The following is a 27,293-nucleotide window of genomic DNA, read 5'->3' on the forward strand; positions in this document are numbered from 1 at the left end:
TAAAAACTGTTTAATTATTTCATTTTATAAAAACAATTACTAAATCAAAGCCGAATAGTATATTAACCCTTTTTATTTAGGCCATTAAAGTCTCCATACTATGGCTATATTACAATACCAAAATAGTTTACAAGTTTGGACTTTTGAAGTGCATTGACCCAATGTCACACATCAAATCCTAAGACTTTGCATGGCGAAAAAACCCAAGAGAGGCAAACATTGATTCTTTTCTTCTGTTCAAAGCAAAGGAAACAAAATACACCAGCAAGAGATAACATTCGAAAAACCATAATTCAAAAAAACATCCATTTTGTATTTTATTGCTAGCTTTTTAAGATAAAAAGGAAATTGCAAACAAAGAATAACCATTCAAAATTTCGGTCCACAACTCTGTAATAATCACAATCGAGCAAAATATTTTGTGCAAACTGAAACCGAAAACACATTTGACACCAAAACTGCTACAAATGACAACCCTAAAACCTCAGGCATTTACCCATAAAAGAAAGCAAAAATGCTCGCAAACCATAAAATCACATTATTCTTCTTTCCCAGACTCAATACCCCGTATTAAAAATCGACACTTGTAATATACACATCCTACCAAGTAAAGATTCATTTCAACCGCTCTGACGACTTTTTCACACTCACTCAAAGCTTCCCCTGCCTGCGAGTAAAACATCATGCAAAAACAATGGGAACCTTCTCAGGAAAAAGAATTGGTAATAAATATGCTTTCAACACATGGACTGGATATTGCATTCCTTCAAAACCAGAAAGATAGATGCCTGTCAATGTCTGGCCGATATACTATGAGGAGAGCATGGATTGCAAGGCAAGCTGTTGTTGTGGCTGCAAGGACGACCAAGTTGAGGCCAATGTTGCCGCTGGCAAAGTTTGCTGAAGCTGCCTCAGTAAATTCACCATCCTACTTGCAGTTTGCTCTGTAGCTAGATCCTTACCACATAGAACCTACAAGAACAGTAACCATCTGTAAGAGAACCCACCCAAAGGCTTTACTTCACCCCACAAAAGAATTCAGTGTTTGATCCGTCCAAAGTAGTTATTTCCTTATTTCATAAAACATGCACCTTACTTATCTCCCACCCTATGCAAAATGAAGGAAAAGCGTGGTTATTTATGCTCATGTTGGAGCATCAAAAGCCAGATAGGTGGGACCAAAAAAGAAAAGCAAGGGCCTAGTAGCCATGTATGATACGGATACTCGAACAGAGTCATAGTTAGCCAGACAAGAAGTTTCCTATTTGTTTATAAAATACAACAGTGCCTCCAATTGTCTGTCTTTGGAGGTGAAAACAATTAGGAGTTAATTTATTAAAAGAAAAACCACAGCATAGGCTTCACATGAAGACTAAACTGAGGACAGGATAAACTAAGATAAGAAGATGGATTGGTTAGGCACTAACATCCTATGTTGATGTGTGGAAATATTAAGAGCAAGATATAGTTTTTATCCTATAGCATACATGATTAAATTCTAAGATAGAGATTTTTTGCCATCCGACAAAATTTACCACCAACAAATAAGATGAGTTCGAACTATTTACATTCATGAAGAACCAAAAGTGATACAATTTCATAAACAGTGATTTTTTTTACAAAAGGATGCTTTTCCAACTAATAAATGCCTGACAGTTTGTAATTCTTCATGCACTATTCAAACATAAGATTCACATGTTTCAAATAACTTAGGTAATTCTATCTGAAAGAAAAGACTAGGCTACACAAATAAATTATTACAGATGAACCCTGGTCGCCAACCAAAGAGTCCAGCACTTTACAAGTCACACAATCACATGGCAGTTAGCACTAGAATATTCTCTTAATTGCACAAATTTACCACTGAAAAATTCCAAATAGGAAGCATAGTACACCCATAGCATTTAATTTTTAGAATTATTAAGGCCCCCTTTAGATGGCCAGTTAGCTCCAGTGATGTCTGGTTAACAGCATAAACTGGACTGAAGTGTTTGGAAAACAACTTCAGTGAGAAAGTGTACTTTTATTCACATCACCTCCAAATTGATCTTTCATTTCCACCGCAGCTTTCTATTTCCTCTAATACACTCACCTTTTACACATACTTTCTTACTTTTGAAAGACGATGGTAGTTTATTGTGTCTTAAAATTGGTATTTCACTATTTATTTTGTTATTTAAAATTTGCATAAATATTTTATAAAACATTAATTAATAAATAAATACTTAAAACGAACATGTAGATCTATTTTTATATGATAAACTAAGAGCAAAAAATTATTATATAATTATTACAAGTTAACTCGAAAATAAAGAAAAATATATTGTTAGAAACAATATTATCATTAATTGAAATTTATTTATTAAAGACTTTGATATACAAATAATTTAATAGTTTGTAATTATTATTTTTAAAAGGCTTAAAGCATGATTTGGCCCATAATATATCACTTTTCCCACGGTACCTAAACTTTTTTCCCCAAATTAGTAACTTAAATTACATTTTATTACCAATTCAATCCAATGACGTTAACGATGTTGGAAAAACTGACTGACATGTGACCTAATTAGAACAAGCTACATACCACCTCTAACCAAATGCAACACAACATGCGATTTCCCTGTTAATGAAATTTGATTAGAAGTACATCTTGGCTTTTCAATTAGACTGAGGTGCTGGGCAATTAGCTCGTGTAACTTCTGGGGGGTAAAATAACAATGTGAAAATACCTACCATCCAATCCCATGGGACAGAAGATAATCCTCCCTTTTTGATCAAAGTACTTCGGAAGTCCTTGTATTATATAACATAGGCAATTTAGTCCAGCTACCAAAATCGAACCAATTTAATCTTCATACTTTTAAACCTAAGCAAAAAAGTAAAACCACTAATGAAGTTAATCTGAACTGTTAAAAATTGCTGATGTGGCTGTCAAATCCGGAACTGTTAATAATGGCATCGAAAAAATAGAATGTTATTTCAATATTACGTGGACAAAAGAAATCATCAAATACATTAGAATGACATCAATATGTGGTATTTTATCCACATATTTTAAAGTATTTGATTTTTTCTTTTACCACAACATATTAAAATAATATATTCTCCATGTCATTATTCAAAAAATCATATCACATCAGAACTTAACTGCCACAACCGTAACTTTTAATGGTTCACGATAACGCAAATAGAAATTTTACCTGTTTGCTTAGTTTTTGAAAGTATGAGGATTAAATTGACTAGTTTTATAGCAGGGGGCTACTAAATTGCCTCAAATGATACACTGCAGACTTCCCATATACTTTGATCTCCCCTTTTTGAAAAGACTAAACAATCCTATATTAAAAGGATGACTCATCCAATTTTGAATTAAATTCTCCCATTTAAGTGTCCAAAAGTAGGATAGGATGATGGTTATCATACAAGTCCATTATCTTGCACCAAAGACCGCCTAAGTACCATAATGATAAAACAGATAGATTGCTATACATAAAACTTCCATTTCTCAGTCAATTGTTTGTTCAGAACAAGCAATTCAAACAAAGACAGCAATTGGTTAAGACGAATTTAATGGAGCAACTTGAAAATTTTACCTCAGCAAACACTGCAACTATCCTAGGAAGATACTGATGGTTGGGACCCAAAATTTCACTGTCTGACCTGAAAACACATTAGACGCATTGTTTGATAATCAGCAGTAACAGCATATTGAAACAAAATAAATAATGAAAATCAGATCAGTGGGGTCAAAACAACAAAGCTGAGTTACCTCTCTACCATTGAACAAAGTTGTTCATGAACAACTTTGGCTTCTATCAGATCACCCTTTATCGGCAAGCAGTTTAACCATGCAGGAACAATCTACCAAACACAAATGGGTGTGTTGAAGGCAACATAAAGAGAACAGAAATAGACTATCAATATAAGCATAACACACACAACCAGCATTACTTTCGTGAAAAATGCACTGCAAAATTTACTCAGAAAAGGTACAATTACAAAATCACTGAAATCCATCTTAATTTCTAGAATGGTTTTAACAAGAAGACATTTGGAGACTTGCAAGATAGCTTAGGAACGTGCATGTATTTAATCCATAGCTTAGGAACGTGCATGTATTTAATCCAAAGCACAGATCCAATCCTTCCATATCAAAACATCTACTTATTAATTAACTTGGAAAACTAATTTTATTGATTGCATACCTGAGTTGCATCAATACTGTCGCGATGGAACAGGCATATTTTTCCTAAAGCAGAAACAGCATTATCATATGCCATTACGTTTTCAGGTTGCAAAGCATTGGGATGCCGGATTACAGCATTTAACCTTGATAGAGCCTCTGGAATGTCAAAAAGAAAAATGTTATTCTTGGGGGGTGGGGGGACCTTACAGACAATCATGAAAATTTTACCTCCTACAAGCGGCTTAAATACAGGTCCACCAAATTCTGTACAAACACCCAGTCCATACACCGCTGCCTGAAACATAAATCACTGAATTAAATGGAAACCTCAACAATTAAGGTGCTTTAGACACCGAAAGTATATGTACAGACCTGTCGCACATCCGGATTCTCATCATTGCAAGCCTCCAATATGAAAGGAAGATATGTATCATAATATCTGTGTCAATAAAAATATAGCAATTGCATTAAATGAAAAATCTCTATGATGATAATTCATATAATAAATTCAAGCAGAGCATACTTTATAGCTGCCTCACGGCACTGCTCAGCAACATCGTCAAAAATACAAATAGCAATTCTTCTTTCTTCAGCAGTCTTATCTTTCCCCTGTATTTCAGACACAGATGAGAGAGGGCGGAGTGACAATGAAATTGGAACACTTCAGGAAAGAAAATCTTCTTTTGGCTTTTCCTCAAGAACTGTAAACTGACTACCGAGACAAATTTCTAAGAACTTACCCACATAGGTGTAAGATATGAAGATAGCTCATCAAAGAAAGGCAAGAAAGAGGCTTTAAATGTTTTGACCAAAGTTCCCAAGATTTCTCCCACCTAGATGCAGAATGCTCATTACATTAAGAAAGATGGGCGTCATGATTCAAAAAAATAAGACACACACACATATACACACGCTAGCTTGACATTTAGGTGCAATATAACCACATATTTTATTTGAAGACAGACTTGGTCAAAAACGTCTTCCTCTTGCTCATTCTCCTCTTTAATCAATTCTCCCTCCTCAGCATCAAAGTCTTCAGCTTTGGCTCTTTCAGCTCTCTCCCTTTTCCTGCTTGCACTAGCTGTGATTACTTGTTTTATCTCATCCACGATAGATCTAACCTGGCTTTCATCTAAAAGTGGACCAGAGATCTGAAGAAGAAAACGCTCATAAATTTTAGTAGAATTACACTTTTCTATGATATAAATGATGGCGATAACAAAAACACAGATCAGATCAAAGAACTTGTCAAATGTACTCATATATGCCAATTAAAATAAAGGTCATGAATGGAACTTTCTCAATAGCTTGACTACACATATCAACATAATGAGACAAGGAAATTACTGGTGTACAGTTTTCAACGAAAATCAATATGTGATGCTAAACTTAGGAAATAGTTCAACTTATAGCCCGTAGTGAAATACCAAAATTAAGTTCCAGTAAGTTCCCATGTTTCAGTCATTAAAATAGATTTTTACTTCTAACCATCCGTTGCACCACAAAGCAGAATAATTTCAGACAGATGGCAATCAACAAAAGAGACGCTATGTAATTAACTTAACCTGTATGCATTCATTCAATGCATCCAACATGCTTGCACATATTTCTGTATCAGGTTCCTGCAAGAATAAGACACAATTTTAAGTACTTCATCTATAACAAGCGACACATCAACAAAACAATTAGAGCTTCAATAGAAGCATATTTTAAGTGTAAACAACAATAACCTTATGTAATGCCTCCACAAGAGCCGGAATAGTGTAATCAGACAATTGCTTCACATAGGTCTCATTACGCCCTTGAGCCATTCCCTTCTCCACAGCTAATTTTGCAGAACGCAATAACTCCGGCATGGCTAGAATAAAATTGAAATATAGGCAAGGATAGAATTAAAAAAAGCCTAACTTGAAAAGAAAGAGTTAAGTAACAGAAGTGTTTGCTCATACCTGAAACAGCAGCTTTTCTAACTTCCTCATGGAAATAAAATTTAAGAAGAGGAACTAAAGTTGGAGCAACCTGGATCATATGTTTGTTAGTATTAATGTTGCTAGAAAGGATAGAATGAAAATGATGCAGGAGCATCTAAGTTAGTTAATTATTTACTGTTTTACGTTAGTTATTGGAGTTTATTTGTATTAAAAATTATTTTATTAAATATTTAATGAGTTATGTGATTAGGCTAATACTCTTTGTGAAGAGTTCTAGTTTAAACAGTCTACTAGAATGTATGATTTGTTAAGAGTTTTACCATAAATAAGCTGGACAATATTTACAGCCAGATAATCATTCTCATTATTTTTCTTTGAATTATTATAAAGAAATTAGAGGTTATCTATAACCCAAAGTTTTCTAGTGTTCCATCTTTCCTATTCATTTGTTCAGCCCTATTAATTTAATTGCTGTTGTTTTCTCCCCTAAACCACATCAGATAACCCAATACCAATACAATGAACTGAAACAAACCTGATCAATCCATGGAAAAAACCCTTCCTTCAACTCATCGGCATAGCAACATAGCATGTTACATGCTGTAGCCTTCTCCTCCAGAACGCTTGTCTTGATCCCAATTCTTTTGTCCCCAAGCGTAATGGTTTCCATACTGTGCAAAACCAGGATAATCTTACTATTAACACCAAATAACATAATGGAACAACAAGCTATTGCAATAAACCAACCACAAGCCATAGATAAACACAACTAAGCCCAAGACTTCATGTGATGTGTCTGTACATGCTCAATTGTGTGTGTTTTAGCAAGAATAGAGAAAAGTAGAAGAGAGAGGCAATAGAGTTTTCAAATACATACAAATGAGTTGGGAGGGTAAGCAAGATGCCAATGCATGTATCAATGGCAGAAAGTAAAAATTAAAGTAGTAACAAGGTATAACCTTTCATCATCGGAGTCCTCTATGTCATTATCTGAATCTGCAGATGTAATAGTTACATCCGGCTTAAGCTGAGCAGACTGAAGAAGGGGAGGCATGACAACACTCATGTAAGGGAGGAAGTCTTGTCCCAAACACTTGCAGAGTCTAGCCCATGCCTGTAACAAGGATATATTATCATAAGCAAGGATGAATAAACATACGAGCAATATTATGATAGTTTTACACATTTCTGGTACTATGAGCATACTTGCAGCATGTAACTTGTCGTTGGATCATCTGTTTCCATTTGGGATCCTTGCAATGACATAAGCACTTCCATAACCTTACAAGGGAAAAAAAGTTGTGAAAGTCATTTCAATCTTTGATAGAAGAAGAATCAATATAACTGTACCATATAATGAAAAGTAAACAAAGAACAATGAGAAAAACAAAAAGAAATGAACGTGCTACAAGTCCACAAGTTTGCTCATAAGGGTGAAGGTGGGGTCTATACCAAAAAACAGAAGTGTACAACAGTGGCTATGCATTAAACTTCTTCAGGTATAGGTCATATATAAACTTTTAAGACAATGGAAACAACAATTTACAGTTTTTTTACAGTCATTCTATAAAGATACACTTGAATAAGATTTATTTATCAACTGGGTATTCAAAAGAAAAAAGAAACAAAACTGAATCACGTTCAAGGAACAAGAAATGCATATTTTTTTTCTAGGCTAGAGAACAGAGAGTGCATAATTGCTCCAAATCACACCATTGTTCTCCTTAACCAATGTCAAATAGTATGACTAAAGTCAAATAACTCAAAATTTCTATGATTGATGACCTTTTGAGGTCTAAAAAAATAAATATAAGAGTAGAAGTAATCAAATTGAAACCAGACAAGGTATTTCTATACGCATACCCACCTGCTTAGCATCATCTCTGAATTTCTCTTTTCCAACAGCCATTCCAACAAGACTAATACACTCCAGGGATTTGGCACGTAGCATACGATTAGATTTGTCAGTAGCATTTACCAAGATTGCTTTCAGGTAAGGCATAACTGCATCATAGTATTTTTGGAAATGCTCCTGCAACCCCCAATATCACTGGCCTGAATCACCCATATAAAAGATATAAACTAATGATTTATTTTGGGTAAAATTATACCTGAGATGAGTCGGCAACTGATGCCAAAGCAGTCAAGGCACCTTCTTGCACCATTTGTTTCCCATTCTGCATGATATATTTTATATTAGACAAAAAACAATAATCTAAAATAAAGTGAATTGATGGATTAGCATTTAACTCACTTGTCATACCTGTAAAAGTACAAGCAATTTGCTGACTATTCCATCCAAGTAAGGTGTTAAAATTTCTGGAGTGCAGTTCTCACTAAAGTTGAGTACAGCTGACGCAGCATGGGCCTGTTCAGACAAATTACATGACAAAAGAGTTATTCATATTATACAGTAAAATGTTGAGGTAAAAAAAAAGGGACATACAATAAAAATATTAAACTTTTACACAAAGAGAATAAGCTTCGTTCAACTACATGTAAGTAGGCATATTCTATCCATCTATAAACTGGGACAGTGGAACTATCAATAAATCCACATCTACGTGAAGACTTGAAGATGGTTTTTTCTCCATTATCCACAAAATATTCAGGAGATTACACCTTCACAACCAGTTATGAGGCTCTTACAGTAAAGAAGCTAGCAACACTTAACATCCAAGTTCTGTTTCATCTTTCAAGAATAGGTAGACATAGAATTGTATAACGAAATTTAAAAAACTATTCCCATTATTTAAGAAATCAGTGAGTGTTAGAAAATTTAGATAACAACCACCAGTGAACTCTGATGAGTGATAAAATAATTCGATAGTAACCAGTTGAAATGTTCCAAACTGGAAAAAACATGTTAATTCTTATTATATAATATGAAATTTGTCAACTACAAAGATACCGATATAACCAAATAAGAACATATACACTCGGATATATTTTACCTAAAGCAAGCCACACAACCAGAACAACACCAGGCATATCCACAGACAACTTAAGAATCAGGTCATTATTGGAAAGGAATTGAATGTTGTTGGGTTCAGGGGAGAGAAGGGAGTGCTGATTATACCACAAAAACAGAGATAAAGATAGGATGAATAAAATACTCTATCTAAAGTGCAATGCATATTAGTGAATTATGTCACCAGCCTACAGCGAATTTCAGCTTGTTTCTCTCTACTTAAAGATTGAAGATTACATAAGCATCCACATCACAAAGTAAAAAAAATATTTACATACTTTCAAAATTATAATCTAGAATCATGAAAGCAAAATTATATATCTCGGACTAACCTGTACTCGTGGATTCTGAAAATCATCCATAGCGCCAGCTAATGCAGGCAATACTCTTTGGTGATATTGGTTTTGCAAATCGGGTCCTAAGTCGGTAGACAATTGCCCAATTGCATTAATAGCTGCCCACCTTACACGAGGATGAGAATCATGAAATGAGTTCAAAACCATGGAAACCACTTGTTCCAGATTTTTAATCATAACCTGCAAGTACAGCAACAAATAAATTTAAAAAAAGAAAAAGAAAATAAACATCTTCCTAATTTTTTACTCAACCATGAAACATAAGGCATTTTTTCCTTTCAAAGATGAATTAGCTATGCCATTAGGCTATAAAAAAATATGTTTGAATCCACATGCACTAGACAGAATTCCACCCCATTGTTAGTAAACTTACAACACCATAAACCAAACTGAATAACCACATTAACAAACGATGATTAATAAGTGTACCTTGGCACACCCCTCAGCAATCTGCGCAAGGGCAATTAGTGCAGCATGATGCTTTTGCCACTCAGAAGCAGCCAAATAAGCAGGCAACTGCTCAGATGCAACAGGAACAATTGTGTTCCCACCTAAGGAAATTGCCAAACGATCCAAACACTCCTGTCCGACACTGTAATTGCTGGTCTCTCCAGCATCCTCATCCTCAGATTCTGCTGTGTGCCATGCTGCATCATCCTCAATATCTAACAGCATTCTCATCAATATTGCAAATAACCTACTAATAAATTGCGGCAACTTCCGCATCATTCCAGGAGCACGCTCCCTTGCTTCCGCCAAAGTCACCACAAATTCAATCGCCAAATGACGTGTCCCTTCCTCAAGAGATTCTGCCTCTGCAATCTGCAGCATCGAACCCACTACATCAACAAGCTGCCTCCTAAGAAACCGTGGCTCGGTACCTGCCAACTCGATCAACAACTCAAGTGCCTCCTGAGCAGTGGCCTCATTCCCGTTATTTAAAGCCTCTGTCAAGGTCCTCATCATTGCTGGCAAAAGATCCTGAAACCTATCCCGATCGGATGAGCTGGTCAAACACTGAATAAAGTTGATGACCGCATTCAACGCAGCAATTTTGACATCGGCATTAGAACTTTCACTCAGGCACCTCAAGAACACAGTGTGTAGATCCTTTATAAAAGGAGTCAACACATCCCCAATATATTGACTCAGCTGCGCAAATATCAAAAAAGCAGACTCCTGTAATTTAGGGGAATCCGAAGAGACACACTGAAACATAAACGGCAAGAGCTCTGGCCACCCATTCTCCGGCAAAATACTGGAAGCAAGCTCCGCAACAGTATCGCACAGCTTTTTAGATAAATTTTTGGTGGTTTCCACTTGGATTTGAGACAGAAGCACGGATTTGAGGGAAGACTGTGTAGAAATGTTGAGGCGAGGCCAGATATAAGAGTCGTCACGCGTCAACAACTTACGGAGGAGAATAGCTGCCATGGCGCGAGTCTCGGGCTGAGTGCAGACTTGGAGAAGGTGGGCGAGGCGAAGGCAGAGGGCGTCAGGGTCCGATTGCTTGCATAGATTAAACAAGGCCTCAGCGTGAGAACGTTGTTCGTTTGATGATGACATCAAGTGGGAGACTAGGGTTTCAAATGGAATCGGGTCAGGTCCTAGGATGAGGGCGAGCTGCGATTGCTGGTCCATGGCGGCGAAGGAGAAGGAGGAGGAAACGGAGACGGAGAAAATGATGGAATTGATTCCTTTGTCACCTCTTTGTTAATGCTTTTGCTCTGTGTTTTGTTGGGCGTCTTCTTGAGTGGGAGTGTGGGGGAAAATAAGGGATTTTAAGAGAGAGAAAACCAGGGCTGACAAGAAAAAAAAGGGGGCTGGATTAGCTGTAATTTTACGTGTCATGATTATTAATGTGAGTACCCACTTCCTTTCTTCTTTTCTTTTTTCATTTTTGGAGGGAAAAATAAAATACTTACTCCTACAATCCTACTAAACCACTAACGGGATGTCTGCTGTGAGCTTTGGAAAAAAAAAACTTAGGACGGATTTTACCCATTCAACAAGGTACAAGTTAAAATTGATATATTTTCATATTTTTTTGGTATTCTCTAGTAATAATTGGTATAGCTTTATAATTTTTGTAATTCTTCAAAAATTTCGATAATTTCTCATCGGTTTTAATATTTCCTCGTCATTGGCATTTAATAGAATTTTTTAATACGTTCTAATAATTTTCGAAATTAAGATTTGATACGAGAAATAATTTTGATATAAAAACATATATTATTTTTAAATATTAAGAACTTTTAAGGGGAAATTGTAACTGTAAATTATGATAAGTTTTAAATCATTATAGATTGGTGTGATGGTCAAATAATTTGCGCATCCGTTTTGAATTTGTTTTCGGTTAATAATGATTATAAAACATGAACTTGTAATGATGGTTGATATGAACAATCATTTGAAAATGAAATATTTTGTATGCATATGAAATATGATAACTGACAGCATGTGAAAGATTATACAAACCGATTATACAAGCCTTAAAGACTTGTCTAAAAACGAAACAAAACAAATGATTCGAGAAGGAAATGTGAAAATGAATTGACTTGGTGAAATGCATTGGCATATAATTGAATTATTGCAATGATAGGAAACTTGGTATTCTATGCTAATATGAATTTATCAATTAGCATAAGGTATGCATTTTGGATAGATGTGACATGAATTGAAAATTGTTATTGTTGAAAACTAATTCATGATTTTAGTGTAGGTCTAACATGCTATGTTGATTTGAAACATAAAAGTACCACTGAGCTTTATCGCTTAACGTACGGTTTGTTTATTCTATGCATAGGTACTAATAGATCTCAAAGACTCGAGGAGTGATCCAGCATTCAAACCGCAACTCTCATCTTAGCAAAGTTTGTATAGTTTCTTTATGCTTCAATATGTGGCATGTACCCAAAATTGAGTCGGTTTTAAGTAGTAAATTGTTGATTTGGTGTTTTAGATATCATGGTTAGTTTGATATATGATACATGAGTTGTATATTATATATATATATGTATGTAAGTAGCATAAGGTTTAAAATAATGTAAATATGTTAATGTTCATATTATAGAGTTGTTGTGATTTTATGTTCAAGGAAGTTATGAAAGCAGTAGGTGATGTCACGATGAAAAATCAACAGAGAGTGACATCACAACTATGGACCTTCGATGTCATGACATCAACTCGATAGTTTTAAAATTGTTGCATTTTAGTGTTAGAGTATGCCCAAAGACCAATCATGAGATGATTGTAATCACATACTCATTTTACCTTGTTTTCTAATATAATGCATTGCCATTGTTATTTCAGTTTCTTTTTATGTATGCACGAATAAAGTATTTAATAATAAAGTCCTAAGAATAATATGATTATTCTTAAAAGGTCCTTAGTCAAGTATTATAGTGGGCTTGAACAATGATAATGCATTGAGACTAATGTGTAGTTGATTAATGATGAAGTGTTGTCATTGACATAGGGATGTCAAAACTGATACGCGAGTATGTGTTAGAGAACAACATACTGGACTGACCTGCTATGAGTATGGTTATTGGATTATTATGTAATAGTCACAACATTACTCATAGTGATAATTATGTATATGATCCTTAGACTTGAGATCATCATTGTCCCAACATAGTGAGTTGTATATTTTGACACAGTCAAACGTCTACCATAACAGGTTATACTATAAAGACTGATGTTGGGTATGTCACAATCTATGTAGAGGAATATGGTTGATCAAGATAGGATTTGTCCTTCTTACATAATACGAGTAATATCTTAGGCCTCTTGATGGAGTGAGATTAAAAATGCATGGCCATGCTCGAATCAGTTGATATAAGATATCACACTTATTTTTTTATAGTAGTCTACTCAGAATATCAAGAAAGATGATATTGGACTATACAAGTGTGACAATTTCATGACTTGTGTCCAATCTAGATGTTAAGGATAAAAGCATATAATACATGAAAAGATTATCACAAAAAGGTAATGTCGAATCACGACTTCTTGCAACTTGGTTATCAATGATGCATTACTAGATGCCACTCATTGTTTATAATATTAGAGACATTATAATATTATTATTAACTTTACAAGAACCTACAAGGTCACACCCTATAGTTGAAGCAAACTGAATCCAAATACATTTGGTATTGTATTTAGTTGTCACATGAATTAAATTAATTATTGAATTAATTTAATTCGATAGTTAAATATTTAGCACATTATATGTACAAACTTATTGTACACAAATAGAGAACATAGAAAAAATTAATATATGAATTTGATTCAAACAAAATATTAATTATATATAGTTTATCAAAATTATTAATATAAATAGTTATAATAATTAATTTGGTCAAAATATAGAAGGACATGAAAGTTGATATTCTTTAGGAAATAATATAATTTGTTTTTCTAACTTTCTATTTGTTTCTCTAATAATAAGGAATAATCTCGTTTTATTTACGATATGTGATATCAAAGAAAATAAAAGATATCAAAAAAATAAAAGGAATATAATCCATTAGTGTGTTAAGGTTATCAAGAAAAACAATATCTAAAGGTCTAACAGCCGTTTTTGATTTTTCTCTCTAAAAAAGTTTAAGAGAATTTTGTTGTTCATACTTTGACTGGGTGAATTACGTAGAGGTCGAAACGTTATTGTTGCAGCTTGGGATCGGCATCGTTCAAAGGAATCATATCAACAACGTTGTTCGTCGCTTTTCCAGTTTAGAAAAAGGCATATTTTCGACCCTTGTTTCAACCTGATTCATTCCTCGTACATGGATCCATGGTTGATGATCACCAGAATAATTTTCCTCCTATGCCACGGGGTGTACCGCGATCCAACATTTAGTCCTTAACCAATCTCAATTTATCGAAAGAGCTTTCGTAAGCTCATTTAAATCCTAGATTCAATTATATAATGCATTATAATTGTGTATTGAACTTAATAGCATGTATAAACTGTTGAACTGAAATTGAAATTGAGATCGTAGTTGCTCCGGTAACGAATGTGGCATCCCGTAACTTGGATCCGACAACCGGGTCGGGTATGGGTGTCACATGTTCAATTGACTTGTGACACCATGTAACACCCTAAACACGATCTAATCGTCAAGTCTGAGCTGTAGTGTGTCACATTCCTTGTCGAGGCAACTACCATTAATTTAGATACAAATACACATCACATTTCATATAACTTACTTATGAACATATGATAACACTATTAACTAAATTCACAAGTACTAACTTGTTACTGAAATTCATGTAAATATAAAGATATACCAAAAGTGACTCAACTAGTTAAGTACATGCCAAACTATTCAAAACATAAATACACCTGATTTTGGGATCCTCTCTAGGTGCTAAAGCCAAAATTCATTGTAACACCCCTCGCCTAACCTGATCTCTAGACCCAAGTTATGGAGTGCTACAAAAGAACAAAAACATTCACATTCAAAGCCATAAACTAAATCTATTTTTAAAGTCATCATAATTTTAATTCTAATCATACACACACATATATATATACATTAGAGGTATAAACATTTATGAGACTAATCAAGGTTTAAGCAACATTATTAATTTTCAATATTTTATAATTTTATAAAAATACTTTTAAACAAAAGGATTCGTAAAAAAAGTGATCACTCGAGCTTATCCGCCAAATGACTTTCCGTCGCGTGTTCTTATTACATTATTATTATTTGCCCAAATGGTTTATTTTTATAAGTCTGTCAATTAATCAAATGAATTAACATTTCTAACATAAGTAAAAACGTATTTTAGTTTACGCCATTATTGAACAATTATCCAAAATGACATATATATATATACACAACATTCAAAACATCACCATTCATTACATATATATTTTCACCAAATAAACCTTATATACATGCCACTTGACCTGGTGCAGGGTTAAAATAATTCTACCGAATAAGCTAGATTGTCACATCCAGATTTCTCTAAGGACTCGAATTTAAAGGAGCTTTGGGAGTTAATTGAGCAAAGTAGAGAGTTGGTGGACTCGACTAGGAATTTTGGAATTGTCGGGTAAATAGTTAAGTTTCACTTCTAGTTTGGTTAAGATGGAATCTACTAGTTCTAAAGTGGGAGACATAATAATTACCGGTGATCGGTTAAAAGAGATTGGGAGACCATGCATAGGAGTTATATATATTTGGGTGACAATGGACATTCTTGCAAAAAGGATGTAACACCCCTCACTCGGTCCGATCGCCAGAATTGAGCTACAGAGTGCTACAGATAATGTCGAAACAGAACAGATTTAATTCACATTGTTTATTTCAAATAAATATGAAATTACCTCATAAATACACAAATAACATTCAAATTAAACATAAGTCACATAATAATAGTTAATTCAATGCATAATCCCCAAATATAACTTTTCTTGAGCCTTATACGAGCTTAACTATGCTCCAATGTCAACCTAGAATTCAACTAGGACTAATTTGCAACATTTCCAAAATTTCGGATCAATTAAATCATAAATAAATCCTTAAAATAATCAATCATGTCATAAACGTTCAAATATACAATTAAATTTGAGTCTTATTCGGGATTACGAAAGCTCTTAAGTTGACTTGAGCACAAATAAGGATAAAATTGAAACATTTTCAAAAGATAAAAGTAGTCATGCAAAATAGGGGTCACACGACCGTGTGTCCAAGTCGTGTAAGTCTCCAAAACTGTGTGGATAAGTCTCCAAAACTGTGTGGATCAAATTGCAAAAATTACATCAAAAGTCACATGGTCGTGTGGCTGGGCCTATAACAAACTGAGACCAAGTGAAATTTAATTAACCAAATCTACAGTACTCACACGGTCGTGTGACCAGCCCATGTGACAATCGAGAATTGTGTTCTCCTAATTCATCCTATTTTCCAATAAAGACATGACCGTGTCATCAGCTTGTGTGAGACACATGGCCTTGTGGATAGACCATGTGGTGCAATATATGCCATTAATGCCAACTTCATACAAAACTAAATCAAAAACCTTTTTGATGACTCAATAAACATTTAAACCAATTCAAAACTTGTATAAACTCAATAGAAAACATGCCAGTTTATCACATTCCAAACACATTAAAGCATTATACCAATATGCCTCAAATGCACCAACATATAACAAGGCTATAAACACTTTACAAAACATTCAAGTAGATTTATTTCATTCCATACCATTCCTCCAATTCAAAGCATGCAATTCAATTAGGATACAAGTACATATTTGTAACAAACCATCCTACTATTCTCTTCACTTTAGGTCTACTCCTTTTATACTTAAAATTTGACCATTTAGGCTTCAAACATAGTTACTACCAAATCAATTTGCACACTTTAAACATTATATCAAGCATTTCCTCCAAATAAATACTTATCATTAAGTTTATATGCATACCATATAAACATTCAAAATAACCATTACATATAGACCATTTCATCATCAACTAAATAAACATTTGTTCATATCAAACCTAGACACATGCCACATAACCGGTTCTAGAACGATTCCAAAACCTATTGAGATTGAAGATGGATAGTGTAAGCTCTAGAGTGATCTAACAGACACGTTCCACAAATATGCCAACTATAAACACAAAATGAAATAGAGTGAGCATTACAAATGCTTAGTAAGTTCATAGGAATTAAAATAGTAAACTCACCTTATTTACTATTAGTATAATTAATTAGTTACTATATGACTTTCTTGTTTCCACATTTAACAATAATAAGGCGAGATCATCAGAGACAAGTATCAAAGCAATTCAATTTATATAGTGCTAATCAATTAAATTCTATATCATTTAATCAGTATCATCAAATACCTATTTACTTTAGTTATACTATTCAATTATCATGTATCGTATTAATTCAGAACACATTATCTTTTTAGTCATATAACATTTTCAATTTAAACAATTCAATCCAAATCAATGCTATTCCATCAAAACCTTTGAGTAGAAATAACATTTACATCATTCCAATTTCAAATAACTAAATCCAACCACAATATAAAATATCAAACAAATGGTTCCTTTTAACTTTAACCATTTAGCTTGATGAACTATAATAAACAGATACGTATATGCGATTATCCACCCAAAATATGCTTGATTGCTCAAACAAGTTTTACCATACAAGAACACGCCTGAGCACTAAGTGCTAAGCCTGTAGGTTAAAACACGCCTGGGCACTGAGTGCCAAGCCTATAGGCTAAACATCCTCTCCCAAAAACACGCCTAATTCACTGTGGATATAACTCTGTAATCTGTAATAAAAGTTAGATCCCAGTACAATCAGTGAATATATATATATTATATGTCAACATTTCATCAATTATAAAACATGTACAACACGCAAATAACCTTATTGGCATGCCAATTGTATCCTATCCTATGTTCATTCGGGCTCAGTACACATATCAGAACATTTATTACAATTTATTCCATTCCTCATGTTTTGTATTGTTCCAATCATAATTCAAAATACAATCACATATCGTTTAGTCCACTTGATGTCAAAACAATATAAATATATATACCTTTTAACAAAATAACATCTCCATGTACATATCATACACTCATATAATAAATTTTACATTCATTCAATATTGTATATCTATCCATATTTATCACATTTTTCCAATATAGTTATTTTCTCACCTTTTTGCACCAATTTGTAAACAATTTAAAATTTCATTCAAATATTATAAAATCAAAATTCAATCATAATAAGAAAATACAATAAGCTCCATATGAACTACTTGGAAAATGACAACCACAAAGTGTCAGGGACTAATCTCTTATTTCTTGATTAACTTCCAATTGGTTTCATTCCAAATATATAATAATTCATTACAATTGATCAATTCTAACGACCTTTTAACATCTTAGTATATGCATATAACAACTTAATTTCCTTTTACACAATTTTCCTATTTTTTTGTAATTTATTCAATTTAGTCCCTAAAATCGAAACTATCATAATTTTTACATTTAATCCTCGTTTTTCATTCTGATTTCAATTCCATCCCTATACAACCCACTAAATTCAACAATTATAGAAATTTCATGTCAATTTTGAAATATTTCCATTTTAGTCCCTAAACTTAAAACTAATAAATTTTACTTTACAAATTAGTCCTATTACATTTCTAAGCTTCAAATCCTACCATTAAACATAAAAAAAAAAAAACTCAAAAACCATCAATGGAAACATTTTTAGACTTTAATAATTTTACGATTTAATATTCAGGATCGTTAGATCGAGTTACAACTATCTCAAAAACATAAAATTTACGAAAAGTGGGCTTAGAAAATAATACCATGCATTTGCTGAAAGCTCACTTGAAGCTCAATAATGGCTTCTTCACTTTCTTTTATTCCAAATAGTGGAGAAAGACCCAAAAACAAAAGATGATGACTTTGTTTATTTTATTTTATGCTTTATAATTTCTAAAATAATAATATCATTAAAATAATAATATTTCTTTATAAAATAATTAGTATTAACCCATCCACCATCTAATGAAAAGGGTAAATTTTTATTTAGAGTTTGTTTTAATTGTTTTATAATTCATTAGGGCATTAAAAACCTATAATGATCAAGTTTTACCACTTTTACGATTTAGTCATTGTACCTTAATTAATCACTAATTCAGTAAAATTTCCTATCCAAAATTCAATTCATCCATATAATCACTCGATAAATATTTAAAAAAACATTTGTAAGCTCGGTTTATGAAATAAGGTCTCAATACCTCAATTTCTACAACTATTGACTTTTGGCCTTATACACTTGTACCTTGACTAACTTTTCACATAACTAAAATTATTAAATTAGAATACAATATAATATTGTAATAACCTTGTAAATAATATTTACTGACTCAATCTTTGGGAAATAAAGTTCTGAAACTACCGTTCCCAGTACCACTAAAAATCAGGTTGTTACAAAGGAATTCCTCTTAATTTTGTTTACAATTTCCTCTTATTTTTATCGTTTTCTTTGGTTGTTCTGAAGAAGAGGAAAACTTGGGAAAGCTCTGCATGTAGCTAAAGTTGTAAGATTTAAAGTCAGAAAGAAGAGAAATGGAGGAACTGGTAAGCTTTCTGAACTTTTTTACTCGTGCATTAGGGGAAGAATGGGAGTAACGATTATTAATAAGTTTCTAAATAATGGGTTCTGGATTTTAAAGTTGAATACCTTTGGTTTAACCAATAAATGGTTGTCATGCTTAGCTATCAGGATGAAGGAGGCTCTAAAGTTTAGAAAAGCTAAGCTGACGAGGGTAAAAGAATTCAGGTGAGTTCTGTACTTTACCTTTGGGTGGTTGATGAAACTATGTTGTTGAATGATTTGTGCTATGATTGTTCTGAGTTGTCTGAATATGCTGTTGGGTGTGAAAATGATGAATATGTATGCTGTGGATGCATAACTTTGTATAAGTATGTGAATGTTTGTAAGTATGAATGTTGAATGTTAAGTGGTTATCACATGATATTTGAATAATTGGTGTATTGTGTGTTTTGTATTAAGTACCTTGCTTTTGTGTGAAATGCATATTTATATTATACGTGGAGTACAAAGGAATGTACCTTAACGGGGTAAATTACAGTAAGAATATTTAGTATAATGGTGGAATGGGCGGGTTGAATTGGGGATTCAAGGGAGTTTGGGGGCATCATAGAATGATATCTACTGGCTCACTAGAGTGACACAATGACGACAGTCTGTCGACTTTATGGATTGATATTGCAACAATGGTTATCGAATGATCCTTCGGGAAGACACCATGTAAATGGTTTATAGGTCCTTCAAAGCGACACATTGGAAGAGGTTTAGTGATTCCTTAGAATCAGAAGTCTGCCAGGACAATAAACATGGGATTATACTATGTAAGACCATAACTAAGCTATGGCAACAAATGAAGTCTGCTTGGGAAGTGAACCAGGAACCCAACCAGGGTATAAAAAGAGAAGTTACTATAAAACTTGCATGGCGAAAAGTATGATAGAATGATCATGGGCATATGAGAAGGAGGGTGTGCGGGATAATAAGAGAATCCACCAAAGTGCATCGGTGAAGGGAGCTAATGGAAACGTCTTAATGCAGGTATGTATAAAAGGAAGGAGAAACTACTTCAATGTATTGGCAAATATAGTAATTGCCTTTAGAGGTTGCCTAAGAGGATGTAGAACTAACAATAGAAGCAAATACGGAATCGATTGCTAGAAAATCGGGTTTTGGAAATGCAACGGTAAATATGTTTTAGGGAAAATAAGAGGTTTAAAAAATTTTCAAAATAAGGACTTGGTTGTGTTATCTAAGGTAATAAACACTTAATTAAAATTGAACATTTTGATTCTTCTAGGATGAACACTTTGATTGAGTAGTCTTCTATGTTATCCTTAAGCTCACATCTGCCGAGTGTGGGCTTACTTCGAATAAATTTTTTTTCCACAAAATTACTAGTGGGGTTGTAACACCCCTCACCCGTATTTAACACCAGAATAGGGTTACGGAGCATTACCAAACTTATTTCAGAAATAACCTTACATTTCACATACATTTTCAAATTTCATGTAATTATCATTCAACATCATTCACATTGTCCCTAATACAAGCCTACGAGGCTCAAAATATGCTTTAGGAGTGGGTCGGGACTAAACTGATAACTCAGGAAAATTTTTGGAACACTTAGAAAATTTTGCAAAATATAAGGGACACACGCCCGTGTGGCCCAGCCGTGTGTCTCACATGGCTAAAAACACGCCCGTGTCACAGGCCGTATGGACATTCAAAATGGGATCACATGGCCGTGTCCCAGCCCCTGTCCGATCCCGTGTAACTCTCTGACTTGGGTCACACGGCCAATCACACGCTCGTGTGACCAGCTCGTGTGCCCTTCAAAATGGCCTCACACGCCTGTGTGCCCAGCCGTGCCAAACCTATAGGGTATACTGACTTATGCCATACGGCTAAGTCACATGCCCGTGTGCTAGACCATGTGGAGCATACTGACTTGATTTCTAATTAAAAACCAGGGGACACATGGCCGTGTTACCTGACCGTGTGTCACACACGGTTGAGACACATGCCCGTGTCTTTGCCCGTGTGGAAAAAAATAGGTTAGTTACCAAGCAATTTTGCTCACCCATATAGCACACACCTACACCAAACCAAATGGCACAACACAAGGCATAAATATGCATTCAATCCAATCATACCAAGTCTAATTCACTACTAATTCCATACCATCAACCATAAGACACACATGTGTCAAAATAAGTAATATGATTTCATACCAAATTCACATTCATAATTCACCTAAATGCTTACTTCATACATACATTATCTTGCCATAAATTCATAAGCATATCAACTTCTAATTCAACCATTTGACATCCATAATGCCAATTCAAAACAAGCATATAAAATGGTAAATATCAACCACACAACAAAATTCATTTACACAAATATATACATTATTAAATATGCCAAAAAATGCCAACTCTCATGGCTATACACAAGGCCAAACACTTAACATTTACAAGCCAATTCAAATGCTAAATTCATTACCAAATCATAAACCATAATGACCATAATTCCTATACATGCCATATAATTAAAACATAAACTCAAAAATACCAAAGTAGAAGTTTGATAGTGTAACACCCCAAACCCGAGACCATCGCCGGTGTCGGACCCGAGGGTTAACAAACCAAGTTCACATGTTTTTGCCCACCAATTTGACATTTCCAGTCAGGCTGGAAAACTGCGTCACTGTCGCCTTAAAATCATATCTCGAGTTTCAAAACTCGGAAACTGGTTTCGTAAATTTTCCTGAATTTAGACTCATATATCCATCCATGGATTTATTTCTAGGATTTTGGTCGGGCCAATTGGTACAGTTTATTAGTTAAAGTTACCCCTGTTACAGGGATCGACTGCTCTGACCTTCGCGCGGTATAACTTGAATATCTCTCTGCACAGGGCTTTAATGCTGGTGTCGTTTGTTTCTAATGAAACTAGACTCAAAATGGAATCTGTACATATAAGGTATATCTCCTAATTCTTTTGGATAATTTATAGTGAATTTTAAAGTTGCGACAGGGAACCCAGAAACCATTCTGGCCCTGTCTCACAATAACTTTAATATCTCTTAACCTGTAACTCCTATGACCGTTTCGTTTCTTCCATATGAAAATAGACTCATCAAGGTTCATTTACATAGCTTATTCACTATCTAATTCCATTCCTATGAATTTTGGTGATTTTTCACATTCATGCCACTGCAGCTGGCAGCATCCATTTTAAGATAGGACTTACCTATTTGGTGGCCTCCATGATTCAACTAGCCTTACCATACATAGGTTCATATATGATCATTTTAACCATGCCAATGGCTGATCATATGACCAACATTCCCATTTCCAAGCCATAGCCACATCATGACACAAAATATATACATACAACCCACAATTAGTCTAAGTTCATGCTTCCCTTTTCGAGCCATTTTTTGCACGGTAGTACATACTTACATTACAACATATTTAACAAACAAGGGGTAGTCCTATACATGCCATCTCAAGTTCAACCAAAATTTATACCAAAATGGAGGCTTGATAGTGTGGATGACTTGACTTCAACGATCCCAAATCCGATTGCCTCGGCGAAATCTAGAAAACTAAGAGCCAAAGCAACGGGTAAGCATTTTTATGCTTAGTAAGTCTCAAGGAATATAATGAACTATAATTTACAGCAATACATTCACATAGCCAAATGCATCATTTCATTAATACACATTCTTACTTCATACTTCATCATTATATAAGTTCGCAAAGCATCAATCAATTCAATAACTGAAATTCATTAGTCGATTGAGCGAATATTGCTCAAACACGTCGACTTTACAATGCACATATAACGTACCTTATCCTTTGGGCTTTCCGAGTGTACTAATTAAATTCATTTCAGCAACCAACACTCACCTCCAGCCCAAGATTTCTTGAATATAACCGGATATAATCACGTGCACAAATGCCTTGGTCTTAGCCGGATAGAATAACTTCATACGAATGCCTTGGGCCTTAGCAGGATATAGCCACTAGCACAATTGCCTTGGTCTTAACCGGATATAATTTCAGCATAATTGTCTTGGGTTTAGCCGGATATCATTCAATTTCTCATGCACACATACATCAATAATCATTGGACATACATATTTCATTTTAGTTACTAAGGCTCAAACACAATTATAATCATTAGCATATTCGCCTTGGGACTTAGCCGGGTGGAATTCAAATACTCATACACACATAATCAATAATCATACACATCCATACTTCATCTCACATAATTCAAGTAAGGTCACTTCTTGAGGACTTACCTCGGATGTTGTCGAGCGGCTTTTTCGGCTATTCGATCACCTTTTCCTTCCCTTGTCCAATTGTGGCCCTCTTAGCTCTTGAGCTAATTCAAACAAATTCAATTTATTAAAACCTCATTGTGCTTGCTTATGGCGAATATGACAAGGATTTTAAATGGTCATATGGCCACTCTTTAGCTTGAATACACAATGGTCATGCACATTTTATACTACATCAAGCAATTCAATACAATTTATTTGAGCATCAAGGAAATGCTAAGGCCTTCAATAGGCTACCCAAGGCCGAATATTCATGTACATGTTGAGGTCAATTTTGCATAATACCTCACAAAAACAGCATGCAATCTACTAATTGATGCTTTGCACATTGTGGCCCAAAACTTATAATATAGCATCAAGCACTTATATGTGTGCTAGGCAATTGTGCTTGCAATTTCACAAGCATTCTTCCACATTTTCTTCTCTAAATCAATATATTCATCACTTAGCTCATAACCAAACATAATGTGCAATCATATATATGCATATATGAGCATGGCGAATTTTCAAGGTGTCCATAGCCATCCAAAACACAAATTTTAACTAACATGCAAGAAGCATGAATCATGCTCAAGAATGCATCATGGCCAAATATGACAATCATGCTCCTTTTCAACTTTAATCATGATAAAACAAAGAAAACTCAAAATCTTACTCATGAGTAGAAAATCCATCATTGCATGCATCATCATCAAGCTTCACACTTAGCATGCAATGGCTTTATCACCATAACAACTTTGCCCAAATACCATTTCCATGGCATAACAAAGATTTGAGCCATGGCTAACATGCACATCAAGTTAGTGACCAAGTCATGCATGAAACTCCAAACACAACCTCATACATACCTTAATCTTGGTACAAGTATGGCCAAATCTCCTTCTAGTTCTCTTCTAAACCAAAAATGGAGCAAAAATCCCTTTCTTCCTCCTTATGATTTTCGCCAAAAGATGAGAAAGGATGAACAAATTTTTTGTTTTCTCTTCTTGGTTGCACGGCAATGGGGAATGCTACTCTCTCACACACATTTTTTTTCATTCTTTTCTTACCCATGCTTATTTGTTTATGATTTCTCCCTAATGCCCAACAAAACATGTTTCATGACATGTTTAGCCCATATCTCTTTGTCATGGCCGGCCATCACTTGTAAAAAAAAGGGAATTTGACATGCAAGTCCATTATTTTGCATGCATGCTTTAATTAGTCATCACATATTTCCCTATCGTACTTTCAAAGTTCACTACTAAGTCCTTTCTTATAAATTAGCACCTAATTAATAAAAATCGAGACACGAAATATTTACGCATACCAATTCCACATACAATAAGCACGGAATATAACACTTAATTATTCTTGTGACTCGGTTTCGTGGTCCCGAAACCACTCTCCGACTAGGGTCACATTCGGGGTGTCACAACTCTCCCCACTCAAGAGATTTTCGTCCCGAAAAGCTTACTGGTAAATAGGTTCGGATATCGCTCTCTCATAGAGTTCTCGGTCTCCCAAGTAGCTTCTTCTATCCCGTGCTTGAGCCATAACACTTTCACTAGCGGAACCCGCTTGTTTCGCAACTCTTTCACTTCTCGTGATAGGATACGAATTGGTTCTTCCTCATAACTCATATTAGCTTGAATTTCAATTTCTGATGGACTAATCACGTGCGATGGATCGGATCTATAACGTCGAAGCATCGAAGCGTGGAAGACATCGTGAACCTTTTGAGTTCGGGGGCAAAATCAAGCGATATGCCTTTGGACCGACTCGCTCGATATCTCATATGGCCCAATGAACCTCGGGCTCAACTTGCCCTTACGGTAGAACACGAGTATCTTTTTCCAAGCGATACCTTGAGAAACACTTTATCACCCACGATACTCGATATCCTTACGCTTCATATCCGCGTCGACTTCGACGATCGAAGGCTATCTTCAAACTTTCACGGATTACTTTCACTTTCTGCTCAAAGCATCCCTAATCAAATCCACCGAAAATCTTGCTTTCACCAAGCTCGGTCCAAAACAATGGTGTACGGCATTTACGCCGTACAAAGCCTCGTAGGTGCCATCTTAATACTCGATTGAAAGTTGTTGTTGTGCGAATTCAATCAACGGCAAATACCATTCCCATGAACCACTAAACTCGAGGACGCAACATCTTAACATATCCTCAAGTATCTCGAATTACCGCCGGATTGACCATCGGTTTGGGGGTGAAAAGCGGTCTTGAAATGCAACTTGGTACCCAAAGCTTCTTGCAACTTTTTCCAAAACCGCGAGGTAAATCTCGGATCTCTATCCGACACGATAGAAATAGGCACCCGTGTAATTTCTGTCTGAGAAGCGTACAATTCCGCTAATTTGTCCATTGAAAAATCCGACGTCGACGGGGACAAAGTGGGCCGACTTAGTCAATCGATCTACCACGACCCAAACCGCATCCTTCTTACTTGCGACAATGGCGGTCCGGATACAAAGTCCATTGTGACTCGATCCCATTTCCACTCGGGTATCGTGATTGGTGAAGTAATCTGAAGGCACCGATGTTCCGCTTTCACTTGTTGACATATTAAACATCTTGAAACAAAGTCGGAGATGTCTCGCTTCATACCATGCCACCAAAATCGACGTTTCAAATCATTGTACATCTTCGTACTCCCGGGTGGATTGCCATTTGGCTACAATGGGCTTCATTGAATTATCGAAATGAGTTCAATTCCTTGGGACACTGAGCGACTTTTGAACCTCAAACAATCGTCATTGTCGATTTGAAACTCCGAGTCCTTGTTCGAACACACGCAGCCCGTTTTGCAACCAACTCGTCGTCGACTTTACGAGCTTCTCGAATTTGGTGTGTCAATAGTGGTTTGGCTTTCAATTCACCACTAACACCTTTGTCGGATCGGACGGACAAGTGCACATTCATCGCTCGTAAAGTGAATAACGATTTACGACTCAAGGCATCCGCAACCACATTCGCCTTTCGGGTGATAATCAATGATCGATTCATAATCCTTTAACAGCTCAAGCCAACGTCTTTGTCGCAGATTTAAGTCTCTTTGGGTCATCAAATATTTGAGACTTTTGTGATCCGAGTATACATGGCACCTTTCACCAAATAAGTAATGTCACCAAATCTTTAAAGCGAATACGATGGCGGCCAATTCGAGATCATGAGTCGGATAATTTTTCTCATGTGGCTTTAATTGCCTCGACGCGCAGGCCACAACTCGACCTTCTTGCATTAATACATAACCTAACCCAAGTAGAGAGGCGTCGCTATAGATAACAAACTCCTTGCGGACTCGGGTTGCACTAGAATTGGGGCTTCATCAAATAAGTTTTCAGTTGATCGAAGCTTTTTGGCATTTCTCCGTC

At 35.0% G+C, this 27,293-nt stretch overlaps 1 protein-coding gene across 3 annotated transcripts; it reads right to left on the reverse strand.

Moving 5' to 3' along the window:
* Nucleotides 1–292: 292 nt before the first annotated feature.
* Nucleotides 293–11,353, reverse strand: LOC108486202 (uncharacterized). 3 transcript variants are annotated; one of them, XM_053029903.1, is made up of 21 exons: nt 9,874–11,326; nt 9,421–9,624; nt 8,381–8,485; nt 8,229–8,294; nt 7,985–8,149; nt 7,324–7,398; nt 7,077–7,231; nt 6,653–6,788; nt 6,136–6,205; nt 5,917–6,044; nt 5,752–5,808; nt 5,152–5,337; nt 4,927–5,019; nt 4,710–4,795; nt 4,559–4,625; nt 4,415–4,481; nt 4,206–4,342; nt 3,770–3,861; nt 3,594–3,660; nt 789–972; nt 293–667 (listed from the first exon to the last, which is right to left on the reverse strand). In XM_053029903.1, the coding sequence occupies exons 1-20, from the start codon at nt 11,083–11,085 to the stop codon at nt 811–813; spliced, it is 3,330 nt and encodes a 1,109-aa protein (XP_052885863.1). In that variant the 5' UTR covers nt 11,086–11,326; the 3' UTR covers nt 293–667; nt 789–810. The 3 variants fall into 3 exon arrangements, with proteins under 3 accessions (XP_052885863.1, XP_017645591.1, XP_052885864.1); XM_017790102.2 differs by having other exon boundaries at nt 293–972; nt 9,874–11,353; XM_053029904.1 differs by lacking the exons at nt 293–667; nt 789–972 and adding an exon at nt 2,339–2,620.
* Nucleotides 11,354–27,293: the final 15,940 nt, after the last annotated feature.

Source organism: Gossypium arboreum, chromosome 6 (assembly GCF_025698485.1).
Source record: "Gossypium arboreum isolate Shixiya-1 chromosome 6, ASM2569848v2, whole genome shotgun sequence".
Taxonomy (NCBI): domain Eukaryota; kingdom Viridiplantae; phylum Streptophyta; class Magnoliopsida; order Malvales; family Malvaceae; genus Gossypium; species Gossypium arboreum.

Excerpts from the sequence above, each read along its gene's own strand:
- LOC108486202 (XM_017790102.2), bottom strand. The coding sequence starts at position 11,085 with ATGGACCAGCAATCGCAGCTCGCCCTCATCCTAGGACCTGACCCGATT. Across the intron at positions 4,482-4,558 it reads AGAATCCGGATGTGCGACAG|GCAGCGGTGTATGGACTGGG; the intron begins GTCTGTACATAT and ends TTTATGTTTCAG. Across the intron at positions 3,661-3,769 it reads CTTTGTTCAATGGTAGAGAG|GTCAGACAGTGAAATTTTGG; the intron begins GTAACTCAGCTT and ends ATGTGTTTTCAG.